Raw genomic sequence first — 17,750 nt, forward strand, 5'->3', positions numbered from 1 at the left:
TGGCAATACTCTGCAATGTTACATTGTATTTCACATTTAAATTTGTAAATGAAGGAGAGGTATAATATGCAAGAAGCATGGTGCCAATTTTTTAGTGTTATTAATTCAGACACTGTTTTATGAGAAGGTAAAAATTGTGATATAAGAGACAGGGATTTATATGATGCCATTAAAATACATTGAGGGAGTTCCTGTCGTGGCTTAGCAGTAACGAACCCAACTAATATCCATGAGGACGTGGGTCCGATCCCTGGCCCCACTCAGTGGGTTAAGGATCCAGCATTACCATGAGGTGGGTATAGATTGCAGACGCAACTTGGATCTGGTGTTGCTGTGGCTGTAGGCCAGCAGCTGCAGCTCTGATTTGACCCCTAGCCTGGGAACTTCCACATGCTGCCCATGCGGCCCTAAAAAAAATGTTTTTAATAAAATACATTGTAATATGTTCTGTGCAAATGATAATTTATCATATACACACCATTGAAATGTTTGAACATGTTATGTAACATTCATAGTTCATCTCTAAATTTAAGTATTGCTTTAAGAAATTTATTTTCAATTCTAGTTGTTATTACCTCAGCAGAACAGTTTCCCCAAATTGGAACTTTAAAAAACTAAAAACAAAAACAGACTGAGGGGAGTCCCCATTGTGGTTCAGCCAGTTAAGCACCAATGTTGTCTCTGTAAGGGTGGAGGTTCAATCCCTGACCTTGCTCAGTGGGTTAGGGATCTTGTGTTGCTGTAGACTGTGGCGAAGGCCTGCAGTTGCAGCTCTGATTCCACCCCTGGCCAGAAACTTCCATATGCCATAGGTATGGTGGTGGGAGGGGGGAATAGAATGAGGAAAGGTTGTCTAATTAGGCATTACTGTCAGTAGAATACAAATTATGTGAAAATTTAATTATACCAACACATTGGTAATTTTGGTGAAATCAAAGCAAGAAAAATAGATCTTATGGAATGAAGATGTAATCATTCATGAATTATTCACATCTTTGTTTTTTCACTCATCTAACATTGCTGACCTTTTAATGAAATGCCCGTATATGTTCAATGATAATTAAATTTAGTCATCTTTGGTACTTGGATGACTTTCTCTGTATAAAAAAAATCAAAACATATTTTTCAACATGACACCATGAAAGAGTATCTGTCAAGACAGGATAGATTTCTTGTCCCGGCAGTCTATAAGAAGCCCCTGATTCCTTTCCATGCATTCGCCTATTTTCTTGAGTGTAGGTTGGTTGTTTTTGTCCCTTATGCTCCATAGTCGGAGACAGTGGTAGAAGGTAGAATACTTGAGATGCTGATAAAGACATGATGATGGAGGTGTAAGTGGTTAGGTCGGGAGCCGGAATGCCTCACTGGAGCATCAGGGCTGCCCTCCTAATCCTTGCTTGGGTCCAGAAGACTTGAAGTCTTGCAGACCCAACAGAGAAGCAAAGCAGCAAGGCCAGCAGGCAGTGAGAACAGATGTGTTTGAGGCTGGCCTGAGAGGTAGAACCAAGTGAGGCCGTGCTGCTCACTGGTTAAGAGCTGGCCCTAGAGTCCCAGTTCCATCATCTGCAAGCTGTATGAGCCTGGGTGAGTTTCTTTGCCTTTCTGCCTGTTTCCTCCCCCATTTCACATAGGGTTTTTATAAAAAGTTAGTGAGGTACTGAGTATCAAGCACTTAGCATAGTGCCTAGCACAGAGTAAATGGAGTTGGTTTTGCAGTTTCAACTCTAGGTTGTAAACTCCTGAGAGCAGAACTCCGACCTATTTTATTCCTATTGTCAGGAGCAACTTCTGGGTGCCGGGGGCGGGGGCGGGGGAGGGGGGGGGTTGTTTAACGACCTGGTCCTGGTTGCTCCCGCCTCCCAGGCCCGCCCCCGAGCCACGCCCCTGGGGGGAGAGGGCGCGGGAGCCGGGCTATTGTTGCCGCTGAAGCCTCTTTCCGAAACGGAAAGCCCTGAATTAGGGGTTAGCGGCTGTAATCTCTGCCGGCCTCACCCACGGCCCGCGGGGGCGGGCTCGTCCGGTGGGGCTGCGGCGTTTCGGACGCCGGCCTGAGGTCCCTTCCTCTCTTTACCTCTCCACCTCTCACTGAGCCCCGTCCCCTGCTCTGAGCCCCCACCCCTTTTCTAAGCCGTCTTCTCTCACTGAGCCGGCCTTGTTCCGTATCCCCATCTCCTCACCGACCCCCCTCTCTTCTCTGCACCCCGTCTTCTCTCTAAGCCCTTCTGAGCATCCCTCTCTCTCTCTTGTGGCTTAGCAGCTCCTTCCCTAGCCTCTTGCCCTCTCTGAGACCCTGACTCCTGCTGTCCTCTTGGCCTCTTGCCCTCACCATCCCTCCCCCACTCACTCCTCTCCTGCCTCCCACCCCCCTCCCTCCTTTCCATCCCACCCCGTCAGAAATCCCCTCTAGACCCAGATCAGATACCTCTCTTCTTTGGAAGCATCCCACCCCACCCTGGGCAGAACAAATATCTCCCCCCGCCCCACTATGTCCCCTGCTTTGTTCACCTCTGTCACAGCAGCACTGCTCTCACGAGCTGTGATCAGAACTTCACATCTCTGTTGCATCCCACCCCTGAGGAAGGTTGAGCTCCCTGAGAGCAAAAGCCAGGTCTGACCCATCTGCTAGCCCCGTGGCACAGAGCAGTGTTCAAAATGACTTGTTGAAGCCAGCTGAGTGTGAGATTGTGGGATTAGGAAAAAAGACTTAGGCCAGAGGTGTCAGGAAGGAGTGGGGTGGGGGGGAGATCGAAGAGACAGACTCCTGTGACATTCATCAACTCCTGAGGCGCCAGGTGTTTTCTCGGGCACCACTTTATGTGCCACACAAGAGCGGCTCTTACTCCCATTTTACACAGAGGAAATTCAGAGAGGTTAAGTTCTTGCTTGAGGCCACACAGCCAGTGAGTGTTGGACCAGGATTAGAATCGAAGTTACCAAAATGTGATGGCTGTGGTGAAAGGGCTATAGCTGGCTGGTGAGGGAGATGACACACATTTCTCCTCTGTGACAATGTGGGCCTGGGGCCTGAGGCTGGATCTGAAGGGTCTGTCTCCCTAACCTGTTTCATCATTCCCAACACTGACCAGATCTGTGCCCCCATCCTCCTACCACACTCTCTTGGAAGGAGCCACTTCTGACTCAGACCCGTTCCCATCTATCCTCATCCTCAGGGCGATCTGGGAATGAGCCCGGAAATAGGAAGGAAACATCTCTCAGATCTCGCCTCACCCCTCAACTGAGGTCCTGGCTCTGGGGCTGGAAGGAGCCTCTTTAAGGCTCTCCCTGGAGACCATGACCAGAAAGACAGATGATCTGGTTCAAGTTAAGTGTGGCCAAGAGACAGGCAAGGCACCTAGAGCTCCGCCTCATTATCTCCCCCACCGCCCACCCTCTCTCAGGACTGACTCCTTCAAGGCTCCCTCACTCAGAAAGCAGATCCGACCTGACCTCACCCCCATGACTCTCTCCGAAATGGTAGTTTGTGTCTATTGACATCCTGTGATAGGGTTCTGTCACCCCTCAGACTGGGAACTCCTGAGGGAGGCCTCTTGGATCACCCCCTACCCCAGAGGCCTGAGGGCAGGGCTCTGTCTCCTGCCTCTGACTGGGGGCTCCCGGGGCTGGGGCTGTATCTCCCTACTCTGAGCACTCCTGAGGGAAGTGGGCTCACTTCCAGTCACCCTCATCAGACCCAGGGCTACCCCAGGGCAGCACCTGTGTTACACTCTGAATCGCCTCTTTCTATAGCCCAGTATCTTTCCAGAGCTGAGAAGGCGGCCCCTGCCTGCCCTTCCACCCAACCCGGATGCTCCTTTGAGACCAAAGGGATGGGGGTTGTATAAGAGTCAGACACAACAGCCCCATCCTCCCCCTCCTTCACGGGCCAGGTTTCCTGCCATTGACAGCATCCCAGCTGGGCCCTGCCCAGCCTCCTGCTTAACCCCTTCATGGCTAGATCTCAGGGCCACTGGGCTGCACCTTTGACTTTCAGCTATAAGATTAAGAGAATGAAAGTATCTATTTATTGGGTTGTTTTGAGGATTAAATGTGTTAGTCATTGTGTGAGGTACTCAGAACAGCGCCTAGCATATATTAGTATCAATGAAAGTTAGCTATTATTCATAATTGTGTGAGTTTGGATAAGTCATTTCACTTGATTTGAGCCTCAATCTCTTCAGCAGTCAAATAGAAAAAATAATAAAGCCTACCTCCCAAACATAGTCCTGGGGATGAATTGTGATAATGTTGGAAATTAAAATAACTCTGGCTCGGGTCGTCAGTGTTGGAAAGTGAGACACAGGGACGAGGAGAAATCCTCTTTGCTTCACCTTGTCGAGATTTCTCCTCGTCCCTGTGTCTCACTTTCCAACACTGACGACCCGAGCCAGAGTTATTTTAGTTTCCGACAATAATGAACATGAAAGCATTTTGTAGAGTGCTGAAACAACACAATATGGAACTATCATGGACCTACTCACACTCACACAATACTCCCTTTAACTAGGTAATAAAAATCTCTTGGAGTTCCCTGGTAGTGCAGTGGATTAAGGATTCATTATTGGCACTGCTGTGGCTCAGGTCACAGCTGTGGCTCGGGTCTGATCCCTGGCCCAGGAACTTTCACATGCCATGGGAGCAGCCAAAAGGAAAAGAAAAAAAAAAAAGTCTCTTACCTGGAGATGGGCCTTCTGGTTTTCAAACGTATTACCTTACTTGACAGGCAGAAGGTGCAATGGAAAGAGTGGATCAGGGTTGGAATTAGGTAAATCCCTCCTCCAATCCTGTTTCCTTACCTGTTAAGTGGGGTGGTCACCCCTGCTGAGCCCTCTCTTTAGGGTCCTTGGGAGGGACAAAGGAGATCAGAGAGCACTTGTATGAATATGCTTTGCAAACGTTAAAAAGTGCTAGAAGGGGGGAGTTCCCGTCGTGGCGCAGTGGTTGATGAATCCAACTAGGAACCATGAGGTTGCGGGTTTGGTCCCTGCCCTTGCTCAGTGGGTTAACGATCCGGCGTTGCCGTGAGCTGTGGTGTAGGTTGCAGACGCGGCTCGGATCCCAAGTTGCTGTGGCTCTGGCATAGGCAGGTGGCTACAGCTCCAATTAGACCCCTAGCCTGGGAACCTCCCATATGCCGCAAGAGCAGCCCCAGAAAAGGCAAAAAGACAAAAAAAAAAAAGTGCTAGAAGGGAGAGAAAGAGATTTGATAAAAGTAGGCAGATTTGGGGGAAGGCAGGGACCCCTTGGGAAAGGCATTCCTCTTTGAGCTCTGGGTACTGCTGGGGAGAGAGGAGGAGCTCTCCTGGAACCAACATTTTGGGGACAGGGCTTCCCCTTGAGACATGAGGTGTCAAATAAGAAACTGTGCCAGCTCTAGAAGTCCCCAATGGGGCAGAGAAGGAAAGAAGTCCTTTACCCAGTAAAAGTCCCCAGTATCAGCCCTTCATCACCTCTTCCCAGCCAGTTCCATTTGTCATCAGAGGACCTTGGGCAGAGGCACCTCTGGTGGGCTCCTTTGTGACCTTCATGCCAAGACTTGCTGGGAGGGGCTCACCCTGGATATTGGCAGCACCACTACCCCCCTTAGGTTGCAGATTCCTGGCCTCTCCCCTAGGGAGAGCAAACTTGACACCATCCACACACCCGGACAAGGCAGGTCTAAACCTGTTACAAAAGGAAAACAGCATGGTTAACTAGAACCCTGCCCTGCCTTCCCATCAGAACTAAGAGGATCTGCCAAGACCCAGCAGAGGGGGTTGACCCCATATAAATAGCATGTCCCCCACCCCCCAAGACCTGTGGAGGAAGCATGGGAATCAAGAGACTTTGTTTGGGGTGCTGGCTGTGCCCAAAGCTCACTGTGCCTCTCTGTGCAAATCACTTAACCTGCCAGGGCCTGTTGACTATCTGGAACATGAAGGAGCTGGATGTGGTCCAAAGGTCCTCCCCAGCACTGAGACTGCGACCAGGAAGGAGTTAACAGAGGCCAGGCTCCAGGTCAGGAAGGCAAGGGTTAATCCAAGGGGGGTGGAGGCTCTCTCTGCTTTTCCTGTGGAGAGTGAGGTTTGGCTGCCACCAAAGTTACTTCCAGTTGCTGCTGTCCCTCCTGCCCTCAGTCTAGACCTGCCTTGGGGACCCTGACATTCAGCCTCCCCATGCAGAGGTGAGTGTTTCCTAAGCCCAGAGCTGGGGTGGGAGGGCCCCCAGGCACCCAAGGGCAAGGAGGCTGGCACCAAGCCAGTGAGCACAATCCCCCAGCCTGCATCTGCATCCAGAGCCAAAGTTTGGGCCAAGTTCGGACCACTAACCCCAGTCCTATGAGAAGGTGGGCAAAGGGGTGGAGGGCACAAGATGTCTGCCAGGCATCTAGGGGTGGAACGTCTGTGGTTGGGCACCAAGGCACCCCAGCAGGCAGAGAAGAGGCAGTGGACAGCAAACTATTTTAGTCCCTGTATTTAGGAACTTTTTATAGCCTCCTGCTTAGGGCTGGGAAGAGGAGCGGACAGGAGAGTACCCATGAGGTCAGACCAGCACAGTGCCCTCCTGGGACCTTGGAATCCGACCTAGGCCGGGTTGAGTCCTTGGGAGGCAGGGAGGAGGGCACTTTTAGGCTCTCCTTGCTGCGTGGATTCCCAGTCCCCAGCTACTTATGGGCTGACTTGCTAGAAACTCTATGGGTGTGTGTGTGAGTGGGGGTGTGTGCGTGCATGCGTGTGCATACACAGGTTGCACTGGGGTGAGTGGGGTTGGCAGAGTCTCTGCCCCCACGACCCTCACATGAGGTCCCTTCCCCCCATCTCTGGCAAGTTCTGTCCCTTTATTGCCTGGGGACTTGAGGTCCCCTCAGCCCCCAGAACTGATGTGTCCCTCTCAGCTGAATGGAGGATGGGAGGACCGAGGGGAGCAGGGGTTGGGTAGAGTGTGCTGAGCCACGTGGGTGGCCCATTCTGTTACTGCCAAGGGAACTGTCAGCTCTTGATTTACAACCCCTCCTGGTCCTCCTTCCCCAGCAGAAGGGAGGTGGAGGAGAAGTGTCAGGGGGTCTCAGGATGAGAGACCCTGAGGGCAGATTTCTGGGAGTACAAGTTATTAGGAAGAATTAGTGGAAGGAAATTTTTAGTGAGGTAAGGGTCTCATCTCTAATGGAAATTGCTTGGTTTTATAGCAGCAGGAATAGAAGTGAAACGTAGAGGCAAGTTCTGATGGGCAAGTGAGAGATTCATTCTGAACTAGTTCTGGACTGCAAAGCAAGAGAACTGGGTTGCAGCCCTGGGCCCCAACTCTCAGACCTGAACAAACCCCTCCTCTCTGGGCCAATTTTCTCTTCTATGAAATGGAAATGCAGAGGTAAACAAGTTGATGTTTACAGCTGGGCATTCTGGAATCCCCTTGGCAGCGGCACAGAATGGGTGGCAGGTAGCTAGCTGATGTGACGTGGTGAGCACTTCCCTTTCCTCTGATGGCCCCGCTGGGCCTGGGTAGGGCAGTTGGCTGCAATTACTGGAGGCTGCTACCCTGTGGTTATATCTCTGACCTCTGTGCTTGGGGGTGGGATGGGTGGGTCCTACTGGAGCCAGCGTGTGGCTGGGAAGCCTCCTGTCTTGGACTCAAAGTTGCTAGGTTGGGAAGAGGTATTTTTTCCGGTTGAGGCCACTTTCGGGAATTGGGCCGGGACCAACCCCATTTCCTTTCCCAAGTGTCCTACTTGCTGATGCCTGCTTGGCATGGCCCTGTAGCCAGAACGGGGCACTCTCAAAGGGGTATGTGTTTCTGGGTGGCCAGGGAGCCCCTGCCCATTGTCTTTGAGGGATGGGGGAGGGGATACCCAAGCGTCTGCCCCCGGGGCACAGCACCAGCCCAACCGAATTGGAATGGGGGAGGGGTGGCTAGCTGATCCTATTCCCAGGAATGCCTGCAGGAGAGGGACAGGGACATCTCTCACTCCCCTCACCTCCCCGCCCCTAACCGTTACTCTTTCCCCGAAGGCCCCAGGGGGCCCCAGCCAACTGCTCTCAGCTCCTCAACCATCTGCCTACTTCCGGCGGCTTATGGGGCACTGTCCTGCCCAGCTCGTCTAAGATGCTCCTGGCCTCTCCCTCCACCCCGGCCAGGGGACGGACCCCTAGCGCGGTGGAGAGGCTGGAGGCCGACAAAGCCAAGTATGTCAAGACGCACCAAGTGATAGCTCGTCGCCAGGAGCCAGCTCTGCGTGGAGCTCCCGGGCCACTCACCCCGCACCCCTGCAACGAGCTGGGGCCCCCTCCATCACCCAGGACGCCCAGGTCCGCCCGCAGGGGCAGTGGCAGGCGGCTGCCAAGGCCTGATTCCCTCATCTTCTACCGCCAGAAGCGGGACTGCAAGGCTTCGGTGAACAAAGAGAACGCCAAGGGCCAGGGGCTAGTGCGTCGCCTCTTCCTGGGCAGCCCCCGAGACGTCGCCTCAAGCAGCCCAGGCTCAACAGAGAGACCTGCGGCCCCTGGGGGTTGGGTTGCGCCCCAAGAAGCCCCGGAAACTGCGGGAAAGCGAGCGTTGTGCCCCACGTGCTCGCTGCCCTTGTCGGAGAAGGAGCGCTTCTTCAATTACTGCGGCCTGGAGCGCGCGCTCGTGGAAGTGCTGGGCGCCGAGCGCTTCTCTCCGCAGAGCTGGGGCGCCGATGCCAGCCCCCAGCCCGGAACGTCGCCACTGCCTGGCTCCGGGGACACCAGCGACTGGACGTCCAGTGACGGCGGCGCAGATCGCCGGGACTGTGCAGAGGGCGGCGGCTCGGAGGCGGCGGACTCCACGCGGGACGGGCGCCCCCAGGTGTCGGTGGTGGAGCGCAACGCGCGCGTCATCCAGTGGCTATACGGCTGCCAGCGCGCCCGCGGCCCGCCACGCGAGTCCGAGGTGTGAGCGCCACCGCTCGCGAGCGGGCTCTCGTGGAGTCTGAGTTCCAGGGAAGGGCAAGGGGCGAGCTCAAGGCTGGCCCCGGGCACAGGCAGAGACGCCCTGCCTCTGACGCGCTAGGTTCTTTTGGGCAAGTCCTCCCCTCTGGATCTCGGTTTCCCCTTGTGAACGTTGGAAGGATGGGACAAAATGATCCCCGAGAGCCCTTTCCAGTGCAGACGGCGGAGTGGGAGGGGGCTGGCCTCGTGGCCCCTGTGGAGGCCAGTCTGGGGAGTGAAGACTGGAGTGGGAGATCAGAGAACCTGCTGAATAAAGTCAAAATGTTATCCAAACGGGAGGCCTGATTAGAGAGAGACTCGCGTGGGTTTTGGAGTATGGGTTCCAGGCTGTGTGACCCTGAGCAAACACTCAACCTCTTGGCACTGCAGCTAAACCACTCCGTGATCAATGTATTTCTGAAATGGTCATTAAGTGCTTAGCAAAGTTCCCAGCACACAGGAAGTGCTCAATAGAGAAAGCCGCTAGGACTACACTACCGAATTAGTACTAAAGTGATTTTGATCATATACACCACCGATCCTCCAGGTGGGTCCAAACTACAGCTGGGGGCCAGGAATAGTGCGTTTGCTAAGTTTTGAGGTGGACTCTGCTCCAGAAATTCATCAGCCCCTGAAAGTCCCCCATTCCTGGACCTTTGCTGCCCATTTTGTTTTTGTATGATTGGGGCTGCACCTGCAGCATGTGGAATTTCTGGGGCCAGGTATCCAACCCACGCCAAGGCATCAACCCAAGCCACAGCAGTGACAACGCTGGATCCTTAACTACTGAGCCACCAGGGAGCTCCTTTGCTGCCCATTTTGGTTACTAGATATGAAGGGCTGAGGTGTGGAGGATCCACAACTGAGGACAATAGAGGACCTTTCCAACCAATATTTTGAAGCCTCACATCCTGTCACTGTCTTCCTTTTCCTCAAAGACAAACAAGGTCACCTGTTTTTCTCACACGTTCACACCTCTAAATCTTTGTTCTTGCTCCTCCTCCTTTTCCCTGGGTTGCTTCCCCCTTTCTCTCCACTTATCCTAAGATTACATATATGCATCCTCTGTCAGGAACTCTGGATTTCCCAGAAGGCCTCATCTCCTCTGAGCCCTGGAGCACAGTCTTATTTTTGTTCCTCAACTTCTCACCTTGTATGGGACCCATGGGTAGTCTGTGTTCTCTTCTTAGTCACTCACTGACTGTCCCTAGTACAGGGATAACGCACCTAGCAGGGCTACAGGAAACGTTTGTCAAGTTAGAAGGGGCTGGACAAAGCTGCGGAGCCTGTCCTCTAGGGTTTCCCAGATTCCTGGAAACTTGTACCCTAAATCGAGCACAATCTATCCTGACACCTGGGATGTCTCTGGTCATTTTCTCGCCACGTTTGTGGAGGGAGAAGGGGGGCAACACTCTAGCTGGACCCCGCTCTGAGGTTGCCCACCCGAAAGCAGCCTTCCCCGTCTAGACAAAAAGCACGCGGTCACACGGGGTGTCAGGCCAGGGTTTTTATCACCGAAGGGGAGGAGCGGGCGCTCAGTGCAGCCGGCTGGCTGGCTGGCCGGCTAGTCACCCTTGGGCGCAGCTTTCACCCTCATCTCGGCCAGTTTGTGGGTGAGGAAGCCCCACTTGAAACCGGCTGCAGGGTCGCCTTCCCGCGGCTCGGGACGCTCGGTGGCCTCGTCTCCGGCTTCAGGGTCGGGATCCGGGGCGGGTTCCGCGCCGCGCAGCATGGACACCGCCGCCGCCTGCTGCTGCTGCCACCTGCTGGCGACCGCGTCCCAGAACCCGGGCCCGCGCGGCTGAGTCGCCGCTGCTGCGGACGAGGCGGGCTGCGCGGCCAGCGGGCTGCGGGAGAGGGGCGGGGTCAGGGGCTGGCCGAGAGGCCCTGGGGAGGACAAAGGGCAGGAGGCGGGGTCAAGGGGCCTGTAGGGGGGCCCCTGGGACCCGAGCGAAGTCCGGGGCTGAGGGGCCCGGGAGGCCGGGGGCGGGTCAGGGCCTGGAGGCAAGGGGAGGATTCAGAGGCACTGGGAAAGGGGGCTGGGGTGGGACCGGGTCAGGGGATTAGGTGAGTGGTCGGGATCAGGATCTCTGGAGAGAGAGTCTGGGGCAGGGGGTTAGGGAAGGTACTCGGGGAGCAGGGCGAGGCCAGAAGAGGGCAGCCAGAGGCGCCGGGTCTGGGAAGCTGGAGGAGGAGCCCTGAGAGAGGGACGGGCCGGAGGATACGGATGGACAGTGGGACCGGGACAGGAGGGTTAGATCCAGAGGAGAGGCGGAGTCAGACTCTGGAGACGTCTGTCCGGGAAGACAGGGGTGGAGCCCTGGGGAAAGAGGCCAGGCGGCGACTGGCTTCTGATTCTGGGAGAGAGGGAAAGAGGGTCCAGAAACATGAGAGACACCAGGAAGAAGGACGGGTGGAGCGATGCCGAGGGAAGGAGAAAGGCCTAGATCAGAGGCTTAGGGGAGAAGGCGGCTAGAAAGGTAGCCGGGCGGTGCGGGGGAAGGGCGACCCAGGAGCACTGATGAGGCTTGAGGCGGGAGCCTGCGTCTGAGGAGGTCTTGGAGAGCTGGGAGGGAGAAGGGATGTGTGTCGAGGGAGAAAAGGAACCCTGGGGCAGGGGAGATGGGTGGGGCAGGGGCCCCTAGGGGAGAGAGGAATAGGTGATGTCAAAAGGGAGTGTGATTGGGCTGGAGGAAAGGGCGGGGATGGAGTGTGTGCCGGAATAGATTCCGGAGGAAGACAAGACCCTGAGTCCGACCCCGCACGCCCTCAGCAGCAAAGGCTACCACAGTGGCTCCTGAGCTATTAGCCTCAAGTCCTCAGGGAGCTCACTGAAAATATAGAGCCCAGGCCTCAGCCAACACCTGCTGAAACAGAATCTTTGAAGGAGGGTCTCAGAATTGTCACAGGTTCCAGGAGAAGATGAGGGTTTAAGCCAATATTTGGGAACCACTGATCTGAACCACCCTCCGTTCCAAACATCTAGAGCTTCTCTCCTGGGTTCCCTGATTCATTGGGGAGATGACCCCTCCCACGTGGATGGGGAGAGAGCGCATAATACCTTCTAGCATCTCAGTCCCAACAGCTGGCAAATTCCTCCCTAGAGCTAACCTAATCTCCCAGATATGCTGATTGGTCCTCTGAGCTGACTGACGAGAGAAATAGAAACAGCGGGAGGCTGGCCCTCTCTAGTCCCCCATGGTCAAAAAGACAAACAGACCCAAAGGAAAAGACATGTAAGAAGGGGGACCCCAGACCAGACAGACCGCCCCCCCCAACACACACAAACACACACACACACATACTGGTCGGCACAGGGCTCTGGTGGCAGCAGCTTGTCCTCATCTTCTTTGTTAAACAGAGACGACATTGTCAGCCAACCTTTCATCCCAACCCCCTGAACCTGGGGGGAGAGGCCAGGAGTCAGGGAGGGGCCCCAGCGCCACCTCCCAGGACTCCAGAGCAGTTTCTGCCAGGCTTCCCAGAGCTGAGGTGGAAGAAAGGAGAACTCACCCGGCGGGCCAGCTGTGACATGGGATTGAAGTCCTCTTCATTTGGTTCTGCCATCTCAGACTCCACTGACACTGGGGTCTCCCTCTGGGACACAAGAACCCCCACCCAGCATGAGAGAGGCCCCAGAGGAATGGAATTCCCATCCCCCCTGCTAGCCCGGTACACACAGACTAGGCACCCAAACCCCACAGAACGAAGCACACACCTAAACCCTTCACACCTTCCAAAAATGCATACAGGTGTACCCCTACGCAAAGCTACCAGTCACTCACGTGACCTGTAGAGTAAATCCCTGCAGACACATACCTGCCCACCCACAGACACATCCCATTCTCACCCCAAAACATGAAGGCAAGGGCCTGCAGGCCGATATAAACACACACCTGTGCCTGAGCATGCCTCCGCATGGCTACACCTCTTCACCTGTACATGCATATATGCACTGTGAGGCACCGACACAAGGACACTTCCACAGTTATACCATTCACACCTGTGTACCTCACAACTGCAGACAGCTGCACAGAGGCCTACCCACAGCACCAAAAACTGCTCCACCCATCCCCAGACCCCAAGACACAGATATGCACTCACATAGACTGTAGAGCCATAATACCTGCAAATGCCTGTATGCCTCCATAGACTTCTGCCCCAAATGTAAACACCTGAAAATACCTGTACCCAGTTGACACCTGCACATACACTTTAATGGAACTCCACCCAGACGCCAACCCTAAGACTGACCTGCAGATCTTCCACACAGGGCCAGCCCCAGACACCAACCCGTCTAGATGTACACTTAGTCACACTCACATCCACACACCCCAGATGACCCCAGAACTAGTTCCTGCCTCTGCCATATGTATTTGTGCAATTGCCACTTATCACAGCCTCCAGAGGTAAGACTGTTTTGGAGCCTTTTCAATTTTTCTTTTTCTTTTTATGGCGGCATATGGAAGTTCCCAGGCTAGGGGTCAAATGGGAGCTGCAGCTGCCGGCCTATGCCACAGCCACAGCAACACAGGATCCGAGCCGAGACTTTGACCTACACCACAGCTCGAGGCAACACCAGATCCTTAACCCATTGAGCAAGGCCAGCGATCAAACCCACGTCCCCATGGATACCAGTCAGGTTCTTAACCCGCTGAGCCACAAGGGGAACTCTGAGTTTTTTTTTTTTAATGCCAAGACAAACATGGTCGAAGTATGGTTCTGACCTGATGCTGCCACAGTGACCCACGGTGTAATAACACCACTTCCCCCAGTTCCTGTACTGTGGGCTCACTTCCTCTCAAGGCAGGTCATCCCGCTTCTGCTCCGTGCTGCCCATTAGAAAGTTGTGTCAAGCTGAGTGTATCCATGTGGCAGCCCGTGGATCCCAAAAGGATCCCTTCCATGTGGTAGCCTTTGAGATCTTTGTAGACAGCAACCACTCTGCCCCTCAAATCTCCCTCGGTTTTCTGGAGTGTCCTGGCTTTCTGACACTGCACCATGCTGCGTCATCCCTGAATTGCTAGTGACTCCTGCACAAATCTCACTCTCCCAGAGCCTGTCCCTTGCCCTTCTTTGCACCTTTCACTCATGCTGCCCCTCTGCCCATGCCCCATCTAGCACACAGGACGATACCCACCTCCTCTGCCAGATCCTCCTCAGATTCGCCACTCAGGGTCTGTAGCACTTTGGATTTGTAGGTCTTCCAAAAGGCCTGGTTCATGGCTGTAGGGGAAGCGGGCCTGGCACCCAGGCACGGGAAGGTGGTGGCTCAGTGGGCACCCAGTGGGTCTGGCTCCAGGAACTTGGTGAGGCTGAGAACCTGTCCCAGGGATCAGGTGACCTCATTAAAGATACACCAGCCTCCCCAGATGGCACAGTGCCCAGCAGATGAACCTGATCCAAAGGAGTCCGTGGTGAGAGCCAGCTTCTGCCACCTCGCCCCTTGTCTTAGGCCATATTGGCCAGGAATGATGAAAACTTCTCTCTCCACAGAAGCCTCCTTCCTGGGCCTAGGAGTTCTTGAATTTGATCATTTGGAATGGCTCCAGAAAAGTCCTCTTCCATTCATGAAGTCCATTTACAAAGTCCTTGGGCTCAGGACCCAATGTGGTGCCCTACAAGCTGCACCCTTAATAGGGCCCTGCCCTATACCTACACTCAGCCTCTGTGAACAGGAATGGGAGGTCCCAAGGCCCATGGTCAGTGCCCTGGGCTTACATTTCACTGCTTTGTCTCGGCTGGAAAATGATTCCTCTCCCCAGGGATGCACGTGCCTCTCTCCCTGTTTCCTGGCAACAGGTTCCAAAGAACTGGAGCCCCTGAATTATTGCTGAGTTCCTCTGGTCAACCTGGAAGGCACCAGGTTCTGATGAGAGGGGAAAGGCTCTCTGGCTCTATTCCCACTCTGAGTACACAACACCTAGGTTTTACCTCTCTCTGCCTTTGATGCCAGGCCAAGCATCAAAAGATGAGAAAGTAGTCAAAGATGAGAGGTCCTTCTGTGAGAACCTCCTTTCCTTGTGAGAGGATCTGACCCCTCTTAAGACTAACAGGATGCCTTCCATGAGAACACGGGTTAAGCCCTGGCCTCGCTCATTGGGTTAAGGATCCTGCATTGCCGTGAGCTGTGGTGTAAGTCACAGACTCAGCTCAGATCCCGCATGGCTGTGGCTCTGGCATAGGTCGGCAGCTACTGCTCCAATTAGACCCCTCGCCTGGGAACCTCCATATGCCGTGGGTGCGGCCGTAAACACACACACACACAACTCACAGGATAGGAAAAATCGGGGACAGGTGAGAAGTGCCGAGGCTTTCTCAGGAACCTGAGATGTCTCAGCAAGTCCTTCGAGGACCGCGATCCCAAAAGTATTCATTTTCATTCATTTATTAATTCATTAACATCACATTGTTCGGTGCTTCCAGGGAGATGTAGCATGCCCCCCCCCACCCCCATCCCAACGCGGAGTCTAAGATCTGGGAGCCTGGAAGAGGTGATGGGGCCAGAGGACGGCACTGAGATAGGTTGGGCCAGGCGGGGCGGGTAGGGCAGCGGACCACCCTGAATGCCCCAGGGCACGCACCACCCGCCCCTCCAGCGACCTAAGAGGACGCGCTTCCCGGAGCCCCGCCCCGAGTTCGGTCACTGACGTCGAGGGCCTCCTGAGGGCGCTCAAGGGCGCTGCTCGCGCGAGTGACGTCATCAGAGGCGGTCCGCCGGAGCCTGCTCAGTCCCCGGCGTCACATGGCGTCACTGCACAGTCCGGAAGCGCCCAGACGTGTCCTCCCAACTCGGCTCTAGGCCCGTTGGTCCCGCTGTTACCAGCAATGGGTCGCTCTCGCCGGACCGGCGCACACCGAGCGCACTCCCTGGCCCGCCAGATGAAGGCGAAGCGGCGGCGGCCGGACCTCGATGAGATTCACCGCGAGCTGCGGCCCCAGGTTGCCACAAGGACCCGACCAGACCCCGGCGCCGAGCCCGACCCGGACCTGCCAGGGGGCGGCCTGCATCGCTGTCTGGCCTGCGCGTGAGTCCCGGCCGGCTGCGGCCTGAGGAGGAGAAGGGTCCGCCGTTCGGGCTGGGGGTGTTGAGATCCGGGCCCTAGGGAACGCAGGGTTTTCTTTCCTGGGATTCATGGGTCTGCTGGCCTCCCATCCCTTCAAGCCTGGAGCCTAGCATCGGGAAATGAGCTAGGGTCAGGGAGATAGGTGTACCTGAGAGGCATCACCTTCTCACTTCTCCTTACCCCTCATCCCCACAGGAGATACTTCATCGATTCTGCCAACCTGAAGACCCACTTCCGATCCAAAGACCACAAGAAAAGGTATAAGAAGAGAATTAATGGATGGGTGTCGGGCAGGCAGGACTCGAATCTGGTCAGCTCTCAGTTCCTGTTCTTTTCCCCAGGTTGAAGCAGCTGAGCGTGGAGCCCTACAGTCAGGAAGAGGCAGAGAGGGCAGCGGGTATGGGTTCCTATGTACCTCCCCAGCGGCTGGCAGTACCCACAGAAGTATCCACTGAGGTCCCTGAGATGGACACATCTACTTGACAGATCCTGAGAATTCAAGGCAGAAGAGTTGCCCATGGACAGTGATGCAAGGGCCAGTCTGGGAGAGACTGTACCAGTCTGTTTTGGCCCAGGGTTTGGGGAGTGGATGGCCTCTTCCCAGTGCCCTCCCTCCCAATAAAATAATTGGATAAAGGGGGCTTGCCCCTGACTCTAACCCCCAGGCCACTACTCCAAACTCATGTCCTGTAAGAGTTTCTCTACTACTCCTGTGCATGGGACCCAGGCTGCTTGGGCTTTATCCAACTTTGGTACCTGTATCCTTACCTTCCCTCTGGGATCCTGGCATCTGAGCCGAAATCCCCCATTGGAGCCTAGGTGTGTGGGCTGGGTAAGATCAGTTTTATAACAACCCTGCTTCTAATGAGGGCAGGGAGCGATCCCCAGAAAAGAAGTAGGCTCCCAAGATTATAGCCGTCGCTGAGTTACATACCCCCCCAGGGCCGAGGTGGAGGCTGCCCGCTTCATCATGGGGCCTGTGGCGGCCGTCGCTGCCCCACCATCTTCCAGACTGCATAGCAAGAGCCGCCCAGCCCGAGGACAGCCAGCAGTGCAGCCACAATCCCAGCCAGTGGACTCCGGGGCTCTGCCTTCAGCTCCCCGGCTATCTGCATCTGGAAATGCACAGAGGGTCCGCCTGAGGGGTCACTTGAGACCTCTGGGAAGGTGGGGGGTGGAAAGGGGCTGAGTTAGGGGAAGGAGATGTGGATGCCACTGCTGCCCCAGGGAGATTCCACCCCAATCCCTCTCGCTTCATTGCCCATCTAGGCCCCGGCTGCTCAGGCGGCAGGGAACGTGACAGCCTGGCTGCCGGGTGTCAACCCAGCCATGGTAGGGGGAGTAAGGGGTCGTTGGCAGAAGCCATTGGTTAGGGGTATGTACCTGTAGCACTCGAAAGTAGCCAGGGGTCAGGCGTGGAAATCGCATGGTGGGTGCTGCTAGTGTCGCTGGTGTCCTGTGGGGCGGAAGCAGGAATGAAGACCAGTGGCGTTCGTGGTACCAAGAAGTGGAAATCAGGGCGCAGGGTTTCCTGACCTCTCATAGGCAAGAGAGCCATGCCCTCAGAGGATGCTCACCAGTGCCTGCCTTCCCAGGTCTGGCAGGGGGCGGAGCAGCTAGACCTTTAAATCTGTCCCTTCCCCCGCCTGCCCGCCCTGCCAGCCTTAGGAACAGCTGTCAGGAGAGATCAGCATCAGGCCTGAGCAGCACCTCCCCCAGCCACACGGGCAGTCCAGGCTGGGCAGGCAGGAGAGGTCTTGCC

The 17,750-nt window shown here is 55.2% G+C and overlaps 4 protein-coding genes across 6 annotated transcripts; 2 read left to right on the forward strand and 2 right to left on the reverse strand.

Moving 5' to 3' along the window:
- Positions 1–6,069: 6,069 nt before the first annotated feature.
- Positions 6,070–9,215, forward strand: FAM110D (family with sequence similarity 110 member D). Of its 3 annotated transcripts, none has more exons than XM_047792712.1 (3): positions 6,070–6,322; positions 7,163–7,344; positions 7,983–9,215. In XM_047792712.1, the coding sequence occupies exons 2-3, from the start codon at positions 7,331–7,333 to the stop codon at positions 8,887–8,889; spliced, it is 921 nt and encodes a 306-aa protein (XP_047648668.1). In that variant the 5' UTR covers positions 6,070–6,322; positions 7,163–7,330; the 3' UTR covers positions 8,890–9,215. The 3 variants fall into 3 exon arrangements, with proteins under 3 accessions (XP_047648668.1, XP_047648667.1, XP_047648669.1); XM_047792711.1 differs by having other exon boundaries at positions 6,070–6,160; XM_047792713.1 differs by lacking the exon at positions 7,163–7,344 and having other exon boundaries at positions 6,070–6,160.
- A 1,216-nt stretch (positions 9,216–10,431) lies between these two features.
- C8H1orf232 (chromosome 8 C1orf232 homolog) lies at positions 10,432–14,197 on the reverse strand. Its single transcript, XM_047791449.1, is given in 4 exon segments — positions 10,432–10,768; positions 12,227–12,453; positions 12,456–12,518; positions 14,062–14,197. Coding segments are annotated over 4 exon segments (657 nt in total). The 5' UTR covers positions 14,146–14,197; the 3' UTR covers positions 10,432–10,485.
- A 1,365-nt stretch (positions 14,198–15,562) lies between these two features.
- On the forward strand, positions 15,563–16,646 carry ZNF593 (zinc finger protein 593). The gene is made up of 3 exons (XM_047792714.1): positions 15,563–15,949; positions 16,184–16,246; positions 16,330–16,646. The coding sequence occupies exons 1-3, from the start codon at positions 15,750–15,752 to the stop codon at positions 16,469–16,471; spliced, it is 405 nt and encodes a 134-aa protein (XP_047648670.1). The 5' UTR covers positions 15,563–15,749; the 3' UTR covers positions 16,472–16,646.
- On the reverse strand, positions 15,876–17,740 carry ZNF593OS (ZNF593 opposite strand). Its single transcript, XM_047792716.1, has 3 exons — positions 17,372–17,740; positions 16,923–17,103; positions 15,876–16,094 (listed from the first exon to the last, which is right to left on the reverse strand). The coding sequence occupies exons 1-2, from the start codon at positions 17,414–17,416 to the stop codon at positions 16,957–16,959; spliced, it is 192 nt and encodes a 63-aa protein (XP_047648672.1). The 5' UTR covers positions 17,417–17,740; the 3' UTR covers positions 15,876–16,094; positions 16,923–16,956.
- Between the last annotated feature and the right edge of the window lie 10 nt (positions 17,741–17,750).

The sequence above is a fragment of the Phacochoerus africanus genome, chromosome 8 (assembly GCF_016906955.1).
Source record: "Phacochoerus africanus isolate WHEZ1 chromosome 8, ROS_Pafr_v1, whole genome shotgun sequence".
Classification (NCBI taxonomy): domain Eukaryota; kingdom Metazoa; phylum Chordata; class Mammalia; order Artiodactyla; family Suidae; genus Phacochoerus; species Phacochoerus africanus.

What these genes read in the sequence shown, in the direction of transcription:
- ZNF593 (XM_047792714.1), top strand. Translation starts at nt 15,750, where the DNA reads ATGGGTCGCTCTCGCCGGACCGGCGCACACCGAGCGCACTCCCTGGCC. An exon ending in CATCGCTGTCTGGCCTGCGC is followed by an intron (nt 15,950 to 16,183) that starts GTGAGTCCCGGC and finishes TCATCCCCACAG; the next exon opens with GAGATACTTCATCGATTCTG. An exon ending in TCCAAAGACCACAAGAAAAG is followed by an intron (nt 16,247 to 16,329) that starts GTATAAGAAGAG and finishes TCTTTTCCCCAG; the next exon opens with GTTGAAGCAGCTGAGCGTGG.
- ZNF593OS (XM_047792716.1), bottom strand. Translation starts at nt 17,416, where the DNA reads ATGCGATTTCCACGCCTGACCCCTGGCTACTTTCGAGTGCTACAG. An exon ending in GCTACTTTCGAGTGCTACAG is followed by an intron (nt 17,104 to 17,371) that starts GTACATACCCCT and finishes GTGCATTTCCAG; the next exon opens with ATGCAGATAGCCGGGGAGCT.